This window comes from Fragaria vesca, linkage group LG7 (assembly GCF_000184155.1).
Source record: "Fragaria vesca subsp. vesca linkage group LG7, FraVesHawaii_1.0, whole genome shotgun sequence".
In the NCBI taxonomy this organism is placed as follows: Eukaryota; Viridiplantae; Streptophyta; class Magnoliopsida; order Rosales; family Rosaceae; genus Fragaria; species Fragaria vesca.
Window position 1 is genome coordinate 18,788,238 of NC_020497.1, and position 11,796 is coordinate 18,800,033.

The 11,796-nt window shown below is 38.4% G+C and overlaps 3 protein-coding genes and 1 non-coding gene across 4 annotated transcripts in view; 1 reads left to right on the plus strand and 3 right to left on the minus strand.

Annotated features, from left to right (window-relative positions):
* Window positions 1-765, minus strand: part of LOC101297091 (BTB/POZ domain-containing protein At3g56230-like) — a 1,446-nt gene extending 681 nt beyond the window's left edge. Inside the window, exons 1-2 of the mRNA XM_004307662.1 lie at window positions 472-765; window positions 16-192 (exon numbers count right to left, since the gene is read on the minus strand). Of these exons, the coding sequence (XP_004307710.1) occupies window positions 16-192; window positions 472-753 (459 nt within the window). The 5' untranslated portion in view covers window positions 754-765. The remainder of the gene's footprint in view (window positions 1-15; window positions 193-471) is intronic.
* An 826-nt stretch (window positions 766-1,591) lies between these two features.
* LOC101297383 lies at window positions 1,592-2,927 on the minus strand. Its single transcript, XR_185277.1, has 3 exons — window positions 2,475-2,927; window positions 2,281-2,371; window positions 1,592-1,942 (listed from the first exon to the last, which is right to left on the minus strand). It is a non-coding gene; the product is annotated as an uncharacterized LOC101297383 (transcript).
* Window positions 2,928-4,278: 1,351 nt separating this feature from the next.
* LOC101308722 lies at window positions 4,279-7,379 on the plus strand. The gene is made up of 6 exons (XM_004308920.1): window positions 4,279-4,687; window positions 5,027-5,162; window positions 5,657-5,754; window positions 6,203-6,338; window positions 6,706-6,769; window positions 7,254-7,379. The coding sequence occupies exons 1-6, from the start codon at window positions 4,393-4,395 to the stop codon at window positions 7,377-7,379; spliced, it is 855 nt and encodes a 284-aa protein (XP_004308968.1). The 5' UTR covers window positions 4,279-4,392.
* Window positions 7,380-7,475: 96 nt separating this feature from the next.
* LOC101297674 (peroxidase 4-like) lies at window positions 7,476-8,940 on the minus strand. Its single transcript, XM_004307663.1, has 4 exons — window positions 8,710-8,940; window positions 8,419-8,610; window positions 8,184-8,349; window positions 7,476-8,111 (listed from the first exon to the last, which is right to left on the minus strand). Exons 1-4 carry the CDS (start codon window positions 8,917-8,919, stop codon window positions 7,726-7,728), a joined length of 954 nt encoding a protein of 317 aa, XP_004307711.1. The 5' UTR covers window positions 8,920-8,940; the 3' UTR covers window positions 7,476-7,725.
* Between the last annotated feature and the right edge of the window lie 2,856 nt (window positions 8,941-11,796).

Genomic DNA, 11,796 nt, shown 5'->3' on the forward strand with positions numbered 1-11,796 from the left:
GAGAGAGAGAGAGACCAATAACGCTCTGTGTGCAGGTATTGGAGGTCTGTTTTCACCGGAACGAATTTGTATGTCGGTGTGGATTTGGTTTCTAAATGCAACAACAAGCCCGCTTAGGAACTTAATTTTCTCATCGAGTTCTTGTGCCGAGTCTTTCATATCAAGCACCCATGTTGACACATTCATCAAATTCTGTCCAAGATACATAACGTATGTACGTAGCAAACATATCAATATAGGGTCGATCAGGTTCAACCGTTCAAGAGACTAAGTTATACAAAAATAGTTTACTCAAAGTATGGTACAAGTAATGGTTTTGTGAGAACCAAAATGATTTAGCACAAACGTTATACATGTTGTGTGTATTTTGTGTATAAGACGTAGTGAAAATAAAGAGAATGATCATATATATATGCACAGAGTTCCAATGAATCAAGCCTAACGAAGAAAGATAAAATTAGCGGAGCTTGCCTTGCACAAATTTGCTCTGTCAATTCCTTGAGCAGCTTCGAGCTTGTTTACGAAGGAGATAAGGCTTCTAGCTCCCTCAAAACATGTCCCGCATATCGTATTTCTTGGAGGCCGTAATTGAACTGGCATTGTAGTACAGACGGAGCAGTCCATATCTGCCTTAATCTCAAACCTTGAGAAACCACAGTTACAGAAAACAAGAAAAGAAGAAGAAGCTCTAGGCCGGAGAAGCTGCTGCTGCTTCTTAATTTGGAACGTATCTACAATTTTACATAGAGGCATTCCATCTTCTCTTGCTTTATGTAGTGGTTTGTTGGACCTCTCCCTATCTTCTAGTTAATTAATCAATTTCATGAACCACCACCATGATTATTGCCTAAAGAAGATTATTGAACTGTTCTGTATTCGATTGAATTGACCAACCCAACCTTGACTTAGGCTCTTTTGAGAACAAGTTGGAGGGTGGGATCGTCAATCGAATGAAACTAGTCGGTAGCTAGGCCACATTTTTCGAGTGAGGTTCTGTTAAGATATATAATAACAAATATCTTATTGCTAACAGAAGAATCAAAAGGTTAGGCAGAAGAAAAGGACCCTCCAACGTTAGAACAGCAAATATGTGCAAAGCAATTAGCACGTCCCAATAAGTAGGCCAATGACTAAAACTAATAAACTCTCTATGATGATACAAACCAGTCTGGCCGGTTTGTTCACGCCATTGCACAATATGATTGCCACATTCATGATCCTCGCGCGGTGTTCATCATTGGCCGGAATTCATTGATGATCATATATTCCATTAGTAAACAAAGAATTATTTCGTATACCATATATACGTTACAATTATTCACTTTTTAGAGCAATTTCAATTTAGGTAGGACAAAATTCCGAAGAAAAGGAGTGGGCGGTCCCTCGAAATTTTATCGTGGGTGCCGGAGGAAGAGGGTTAATTTGTAGCTTCATGGTAACTAGCAAAGGAGAAAAGATAACGACTGAACCACTGCAACACCCCGGTGAGGGTGCTTGTGTGTGTAATTAGTGTTTACCGATTTAGGTATGCATATACAGGTTTTTTGAGTCATGTTTTGGGCGCAGCTATAGACTTATTTTGTACCTCTTTGTGGTGTACTTAAATATTCATATATTTGCATATTATACAACTGGTGAAGGGACATAGGGAAATTAAGAAATTAAAACAGAACATACATTAGGGACCTACAAAATTAACTAATAAACGTTGAAATGAACTCCTTGGATAGATGAACTTGATAGAGATGATGCATTTGTGGAGCTTTAGTAGTTCAGGCAGCCATAGCTAGCTAGCTTCGTGGTGATCGACTAGCTAACTACATATAGTTAATTTGCAGAAGCAGCAGCACCGTGTGCTTCTTCACCAGCACGCTGCTGATCATAGTAATGGAAGACCGCCGCGGCGGATAGGACACCTAGTGTCAAGGCTTGTGCGTGCATCCTACCAAAACAAGCATTCGGAATTAGTACTTGATCTAATTCATCTAAACACATTTTTTTTTATAAACTTTTTTATTATAAACGCACGCACCTTACATACGTTGATGATGTTTGAATCTATAATCTCAACATTATTAGTTAACCTATCTAACCAACCAAGCCACAACTCACCAAGACATATATATGATTAGCAAACACATACACACTTCAGAGACTTAGGTTTAGGTGGTTCTCAAGAGTACTTTAAATATTCATCAAACAATTTTAGCTGTTCATTATGATTCTACCGAGATACCAAACTGTCCAAACAAGCCCTTGATCGGATGAGTCTGAACATACCTAGCATGTATAAGCTTGAGGCTGGTCTTGAGAGGAGTCCTTGCAGTTGAATAAGCAAGGGATGCGCCAACTCCTGTTGCCCATAGTCCTCCTGTAACACACATTTATCATTTCAGATACTTCTGTAGTTTTACACAAGAAAAAAAAAAAATAACAGGAAACAAAATACAAAAACTATATGATAAAGCACCCACCAATGCTGGCCAGCTTGTTCTTTGAAACCCAAGACTGAATCGACTCCATATGTGATTAGTATCTTCTTCTTCTTCTTTAGCAGGTAGTACTTCTCAGGAAAACTGAAAACTAATGATCCGAGTATATGTTGAACTGAAAGAGATGAATGAGTAGAAAAGAGCTTTGGAGGTCTGGTATATATAGAGAGAAGTGGATGATATCTTGGGCACCGTGCTTCTGTTTTTTACTTTTGGTGGGTTAGAACTGTACGTACGTGGCCGCTGGTCTGGTATAGATGGTTTTATCTAAGCTTTTAGGAACCCTGGTTTTGATGAGGTAAACTATAGGCCGCTTCCCTTAGTTTTGTGCCTCTCTCCAGTCTTCAGTGGATTTCTGCCTTGTTTTGCAGACTTCATTGGATTGTGGTCACACCCACCTTTGGACTTGTACAGTAGTACTAACAAGGATTGTATAAAAATCTAGGAGCCTTTCAGAATCTGAGACTAAAAGATGGTGTTTGGTAATGGGTTTTGATCACCTCGAATACTTGAACTCCATCATTGAAGGACAGGTGGCAAGCAGCTAGCCTGCAATTTCATCCCATCAGTTGAGGGTAAAACTAGAGCATGTTTTTGTTTACCTCTAGGTGAAAAGCTGAGATTAACCAAGTGATCAGTGTGTAAGATGTGGATTAAGTTATAGGCTAATCATGTGCTTGAAGAGTTGTTTGTGTTTAAAATATTTTTACAGCCCCATGTTACTGGACAAAGGGTTATGGAATCTGGAGATGCGCACGTGTGTGATTAGGCAAAGAACTGAGACTTTGCCGTCGAAACCAGCAACGCCACTGGATTTGGTTGAAAATAGTGAAAGCTTTGAGCACTTGTCGGAAGTCAGTATTTTAAATCTCAAGTCTTAACCCCTTTACACTTTTTGGTGATTCCCTTGATAATATTTTAGCCAGATACATACAATGTATTGAGGTGACTTTGTATGTGTGTGTTACCTATAGATTATGGTTCGAATCTATCAGATCTCCATTGTTTTAGTCACTAAAGATAGCTTGAACGTTGATTTATATCTCTATTACTAAAAAATAAGCAATTTCTAAATTCATTAAATTATGTTATAACAATATTACCTTTAATGAGACAACTTAAACAAGTAAAACCAAAATTCATTATAATAAACTACAAAAGAAAATAAAACATAAAGATGATTGAGGTGAATTAAACAAAAAATAACTACTCAAGTTTCTTTATAAGTGGATTGTCAATTGCACGGATAAAATGCTAGTATATATGAATGTAGCTTGACTTTTAATACAACGTATTCAGATTATCTACAAATCCTAACTCGAAGAGAAATGAACTCACAAAATTTTGGTTGATATTATCTGTTGTTGCATGAAAGAACTTTAGTTGCTAATTTCGTTTGAATTAGTATATGTTGCAGATTAATATCGAAATCTTGAATTTAGACAATTAGACGATTTATCTTTGTATGGGTGTTAAAACTAGGTTCAATCGTAATGCAACTTTAGTTATGTGTATCTACAATTTTGTCTTAAGCTCCCTTGCTTCCTCTCAGTCGATTACTTATGTACAAGAAGGTAAAGCAAAGTTATTGATGCCTTGATGGAACTCGATCACTATCTGTGGATGATTTCCTTCCTTTGCATCTGATTTTGGGCCATTTTCTTAAGTGGGCTACACCGTATTCTCTCCCTCTAGCCCAAACCCAAACCCGCTCATAGAATTACAACCCGAATCCCTGTCACTACTCTTGCTTCATCAGTCCCAGGGTCTAGAAATCACCGACTTCTTCCACACAAAATTCGTGACCTTTCTTTTCCCGCCATCCCAAAACCAAGCTTCTCCCACACGCTCTCTTTCTCTCTCTAACCTCCATATAAAAACCCCAAACAGAAATCCAGAAATGAACGGAATCCGAAGAAGAAGTAACAGAAAACCAGAAATGGAAGCTTCCCTAAGAAACCTGAGAATCCAGAAGCCTCTCTCCGATTGCAGCAACACCGTCACCGTCACCGACAGCGCCGCCGCCGCCTCTACCCAGTCGTCTACGGCCTCCAGCGGCGAGATCAAACGCCACAACCCGACGCTGTCCTCCGTCGTCAACACGCTCGTCGCCTCCTTGACTGCCAAAAACGACGCCGTCTCGAGCCCCAGGGGTTCCTCTCCTTCTACTCCTCAGGTTTCCTCCTCCGTTTCAGGTAATTTCTACACTCGGCTTGGTTGTTGTGCTTAGTTTAGGGATGGAGAGGGCTGGGCTTTTGATTTCAATCGCGAATTCTAGGGTTTCTGAAATTGAATCTGTGGAATTTGGGATTGAGCTGTGAGGTTATTTGATTCTGGATCTTTCTGGTAATTAAGCTCTTAGAATTCGTTTTTAATTCGATTTCGGACTGAAATTAGTAGAGATTGGATTTGATGCCATGCCTAGATAGTAGATTCAACTGTAAATCCTATGAAACTGTATTTCGTGCCGATTTTTGAAGATTGAATTGTGGTTTCAGAGCTTAGTGAGTAAGTTTTGGGTTTTGTGAGGTTAGGTACCAGTGGATATGAGGTTTCAGAGCCTTCTTCAGTGTACAGTCGGAGACAAACGGCAGTGAAAAGGAAGATTACAGGGAAGGAAAATGATGTACCATTCAGTTGCCCTCGGACGCCAAAAACTCGGAATGTTGGGTAAGCCTCTGATTTCATGATATAACATTTGCTACTCAACAAGCTAACATGAATAGAAAGTATTCGACGAAGGAGCACTAGGATTATATAACTACTTTGTTCTTAAATGAGATGGGGGAAGGTGGAGGTTTATTGGTAGTTCTGTTTCATGACTAAGCTACCTTATTGTAAGGAGTTATTTATCAAACATTGGGGTTGCTAATATAAGAGTAGGATACAATATTATTTCTGAAGGAGAAGTCCTATAACATACAGCTTGAGTATTCCACTAGAATCAGCAAGCTTGACATGCAGAAAGTACCTGTTCCGACAACTTTTACTATTCCCATTCTCCTTTCTTCATGCTTTTAAGTTGTTATTCTATTTATGTGGATTGCACATAGATGATTAGACTGGTAGAAGACATATTTTCTCCATGCCAGATCATAGACATGTCTTTCCACGGTATTGTATGGTTTTACTGATGTTGCACATATCTATTGCATTCAAAACAGGAAAAAAACGAAACAAGATGGTTGCAACATTCAATCCAAGATTGATTCAACACCAATTGCTTCCACTCCTACACCTCGCGTTTCATCATCAACTTTTGGTAATTTGTCTGCTCCTCTTTGAGTTAATTCCTTTCTAATTGGATTGGTCATATTGAGATCCAATCAGAGACAAAATCAGAAACCTAGATTTCCTTTATTGAGATTCAGTGTCATATAGGTCCAGCTCTGTGCCTTTCTAGGAAATTCAATTGGCTCAGTAGCTTCTTGATACTTAAGTTGGCTGTATTTGGTAATGCTGGTGTGATATATAGATTGCCTTTGCTTGTGGTTATTGAGTTATGTGCCTGCTTAGTTATTGTTATAAAATTTGGTACTGAGGTTCTGATTGTTGCTCATTATGCTGTTGGTTAACTCTCTGTGTGACAATTTAACTTGATGCTATGCTTATATACCACTATCAACTCCTCTACATAATGCTCTTCTATGCCATTCAATTGATAACCCCTTTTGCTTTGGGACCTTATACTCTGCTTTTTGTGAGTTCAGATACCATTAATCGTGATGTATTTGAGCCTCATTCAGTGTATGGTCGAAGACAGACTGCACAAAAAAGGAAAAGCAAAGGGCAGGAAAACATTGGAGCTTCTAGTTGCCCTCCTGCACTGAAGATCGGGAATACTTGGTTAGTCTCATTTCCTTTAATATACAAGATAGTATTTGAGGTTGATACTGTAAGCGGAGAATAATTGGTTCTGAAAGAGCAATGGCTGTATACTTGAGTGATCTGCTGAGAGCCTTAATAGTTGCATCACCCTATATTCTTTAATGAGTGAGTTATGAAATCACAATTTGCTGCTTCTTTAGTGTAGCCACAATTCCTTTTTTTTTTTTGGGTTCCCTTCTTCATGCTTGTATATTGATATTCTATTTCTGTGGATATCTTACACACAAATGCATGTGAAAAAGGAATTTCTTGCCCGATTATTGACATGCCCTTCCCTGTTGCCTGAAGTCTTTACTGATGATCACCTTCCTTGCACTTGAAGCAGGGATAACTCAAATGAAGATGGACAGAACCGTCTATTCAAGAAATCCAAGGCTCCTTGTAAAACGGTATGTTTTTACTTCTTATCTTTCTTGGCATATGACGTGTACACTTGTTTGGTCAGTGTTTATCTTTCTCAGCGTTGTGCTTTTATGAGAAATGAACTATACATCCCCGGGTATGTAAGAATGACATGGTATTCTTCTGTCGTAATACACTTGTCATGGCTTATAGCACAATTACTCGGTTCTTTGAAATGTGGATTCGAGTTGTTTGATCTGAATTCATAGACTTGTTTCCAGTCAGTGATATAATATATGAGGTGACTTGGAGGATGAATGTCTTAATCTTACTATCTTCTAGCTTTTATATGTATAAAAATTGGAAGTAAAGCATAGAGGGGCACTTGTTCCACCTCATTTGATGTCTGTTTATTGGCTCTCAGTTGTTCAAACAATGCTGACAGTTAAGTTCCATAGTCATAGGAGGTTGTATGTTTTTTGGAACACTGAAATATTTGTCTCACTTTTGATCCATCTGCAATATGTCCAGAAGGTTTTACCAGCTAAAAAAGGAACTTCCGAGTACACATCGCCAGAACTTGAAAAGCAGAAAGCTTACTTTGCAGAGCTCGATAAATATGAACTGGAGGAGGCTGAAGAATGGGAGTTGGAATGAATGAAAGACCGGTAATGCTTCTTATGGAAGAGTAAAGCAGCCCAATCTTTAGTGTACTCTGTACAGTCAGAATAGTGTGCAGTTGACCAGTTCTGAAGTAACTACCATACCACCACTCTCTAGTTTAACATCTATGCAACTCTTTGATAGTTATATATATAGTTGCTTATGTAAAGTCTCTGAGCTTACAGAGTATTCAGGAAGAAAGTAGTTCATGGTTCACGGATAGTTCATTGTGCTTGGCCATGATATCAATATAGCACAAAGTTTTGGAAAGAAAATGGCTGCTGAATATGTTTCAAGTACATGTCCATCAGCTCTAATTACATATTCAAATGCTACTTTGTTAATTGACTTTTCTGCAATTGATTCTGATTTCACCCTGGCTTCCTGTGAGAGGTTTTATGTTTCCCATTTTGACCATGGAGTTGGCAAAATCGTAGAAAAATGCGAAAGTGTTGCTTGCGTATAGCTTTACCATAGCATCTGCTGGTGTGCCATTGAAGAGCTCCTGGTCTGAATGAAGAAGGCCCTTTTCTTTCAGCAGGTTCTTGTAGTACAAATTGTCAAAATATGTTGGGGTCTGGAGGTCCAGGCTTGCAAGATTGTTGTCATTTCCAGTTACTGGGCAATTGCTCTGTAATGACTTGGCAAAGACGGCATCAGTAGTGGTGTCCTTGTAGATGCGTGCTCGAAATGATGTGCATCTTGCCAAGCCTATGGTGTGTGATCCTGCCAATTGCAAGAACTCAAACTAGCACTTTCTGAAAACCTACAGCTGTTTTCATCATCTGCGTTTGTTACCTGAAAGTGCGACCAAGTCCCTCAAGGACAGACCTTGAGCAGCAAAGCTCGAAAGAAGACTGCTTATATTTGATGCGGGTGGAGGGATGGAGGTGCTTGCAGCACTCCTACTAGCACTGGTTGAATCTCTTCTTCCCAAATAAACTTGCCATGAAGGACCTCCCAACTGAGATCCAATTCCATGAAAGAAATGACTACATAACTTGGAAGATATGAGTTAAATTGCTGTACTTACATGTACTACCGAGTCGCGCGCAGCTAAAGCTAAAATATCAGCACAAGATACCACTCCCGGGCATGCCTTCTCAACCTTGGCTTTAATCCGATCAACTACTTCAAATCCTCCAAGCGAGTTGTTATTCGGAACTGCTGTTTTCTCACCTATAAAGCCTGGTGTATCATCCAACAGTACTGAAGCATCACAACCCTGAAATTTTTCGAGGAAACCCCAAGTACAAAATTTGAGAACATCACTAGACAAATGCAAGTGAATGAAGCTAGGGTATACTTCGCTAGTAGTACTCACATTTACAAAGCAATCATGGAAATGCAGGCGGAGTAACGAAGCCCCTATGCGTCTTTCGTTCTTAATGGCTGCGATAACTTCGTCTTGCACGATAGACAATGCATTTGGGCATCTAGGTAAGTAGGAAGTTGGAGATAGCTTGCCATTGATGGATTGAAGAACTGCACCAGCAAAGACCAATCCAAGGAGGAGTAACTTGTAAGAAACCATGCTGCAGTGCACTGCACTTCTCTTTTTTCACACACATATATACTACATGTTGCATTCCTATTAACCACAAAGATCAGAACTCAAATATGAATAGTTTAGTGATTGTTGATTACTTAATCTGTCATTTAGTTATTGGGATGTAAAGGGACTTTCATTTTCATGGTCCTAATGGAGCCATTATCAGAGTCTTTGTGTTAAAAACTGATTTGATAGAAGAAAAGAAATGGTTAGTGCTGCTAAGGGTACAAGTATATATATACACCTCCAATTAGTGTGATATAGGATGATATGTGTGATTATATATTACCTATGGTTTGAATTACACTCTGGATATAAACCACACTTTAGATTTTCATTTTACTCAGGAATTATTGAACAAACTTCCCACTTTTTATAGTGGTATGTCTTTTAGTTTAAAGAAAAGATTGAAGTGTCCCTCTTTTGGGAACCTCTACGGGTTTAGTCACACATGCATTATACATAGATAAGTATATATTTATACCCCATATTATATATTCACATCAGAGTGATCAAACAACATACTCATTCTTATTACCTGCAGTGGATTTTTCATTTATAGGGATAAGTTAGCTAGTGTGACTATGGCCCGAAGTTGCATGCAGGCTCTTTATATCCATTTGGCCTAATAAACCTCAAAGCATATCCATATGGCCCCAACATGTTTGATCCAGTTATCTTAAACCAACATAAACTACATCAACACTAGCCATCTATATCCAAAATTCCAAATCCTATGAGCAGCTTAAGGCCTGCTCACCAAGGAGGGCAGTTTTTAAGAGGCTGTGACGCCTGTGATAGACAAGTGAATCTAACAACTGAAAATTACATGTATCCTCCCTCACAGTCTTTTAAAACTTTCTCTCATACGAGCAAACCTATGAGCAGCTTAACCCGATCAAAACATGGGGAAGGGCTCGAAAACGATCAAAGAGATGTAAAAGAGTTCTTCTTAGGTTTTATGGGTTGTCTTGTTGGAGTGGGAACCGGAAAACAGTGATGTTCGATCAATGTCAATTGTTCATCACATATCTAGTACAGTGACCACTACAACTCCTGCCCGCAACTTGCTTGGATTGCAATGGATCCCACTCCCAACTTGCATATTATTAGAGCAACCCGATCAGTCGGGACCATCATTTGTCACATATTCCCTCATGATTTCGATACTACTGAATTCACTGAAACGTGAAAAATGCAAGGTATCTTATTATGAACTACTCCTACGTATACTTTGTCTACGAAGACCGGCCATGGAGATATTTAACATGCCCTTTCCCATCAAATAAGCAATGTAAAGCATCCAAACCATAGAGTTAATCAACATTTCCAACCTTACAATTGCAATATAAACCAAACAATTTATATGTACATGCGCATATAAATCAGAGATATATATAGAGGGAGGATCTAGAAAGGACCTTTGATCCTTACTTTAAGAATTTGAGGACTTTTACTATTTTATACTAGTAGATGACTTATGACTTCATTTAACGATCTTAACCGCAGTGGCGTAGCCAGAACTCATACTTAGAAGGGTCAAGTTTTATTAACTAACAAGTTAAATTCATATATTCAGTTACTCTCTAGTAATGATATAATTTTGTTTAAAAATCAAAGACACAAACAAATAACGCAAACTTAATTTTTGTTCTACATCAATTCTTAAATTGAACATGCACGATAAATATTGAAAAGAATGTTTTGTTTCTTAGAGATAATGTCAATGCACGGTAAATAATAATGTGTTGCTTCCATTTAGCTTATTTGTGAAGAAAAAAAAATCGTACATGAAATTTAAATTACTAAGGTAAGAAACCCTTGACACGATTTCTATTAATTAGATTGAGTATTTTACTAGTACAAATTCGTATTTCATCATTAACGTTGAAGAATATTAAAGAGGAGAAGAGTCAATTTATGTTACATTCCATTAATATCCAATACTCATTATGACTAATTAAACTTTTCTAAAATGTGAGAGGGTTCAATTGAACCCTCTGCCCCCTAGCTGGCTACGCCTCTGCTTAACCGTTGATCCTCTAGATTCATATGCAAGAACCATGCTTATAAAATATCAACTAATTCTATAATTATTTGGTCATTCAAAATGATGTAAATAATTGTAGGCCGTTAAATAAAATTAAAACAAATATTGTGCTAATTAAATGGTTAAAATTTTTCCATTTTTGCTAATTTTTTGTAGGATTCATATGTGGATAGGTAACTAGGGAATATGTGACTTTAATTGTCAAAATACAAGTTAGAACTAAAAACATCCTTATTTTAAGAGTTTAAGGAGGTCATCTCTAAAACATATATATATATATATATATATATAGGCCGGATATGGAGCGCATGTGCGTAAGTGCGCACGGAGTCCGTTCGCCACGGTCCGGCGCCGATGACGGCGCGCCTCCACCCCAGTGGACTTCAACAGCGTCCCCGATCACTTTCCCTCCCCGGTGAGTCCGCCGAATTCCAGTTTCCGGCGAGATCGACTTTATTTGAAATTTTGGGTGATCTCGCCGGAAAACTGGAATTCGGCGGACTCGCCGGAGAGGGAAAGTGATCGGGAACGCTGCTAGAGTCCCCTACGGGGGAAGCGCGTCGTTGTCGGCGTCAGACAGTGGCTAACAGAGCTTCGTGCGCACGTGCATTTCACATCGTTTCATATATATATATATATATATATATTTATATAGTCTTTCTCAGGTAAGGATGTATGTCCTTATTTATTCTTACGATGTAGATTTCCAATTTAGACTCACTTTTCGATTGAATTTTCACTTATCCACCGTCTAGTCTTTAGATACTAATGTATAGATCATCTCTGTAAAAATTTCAACCAATTTGGTT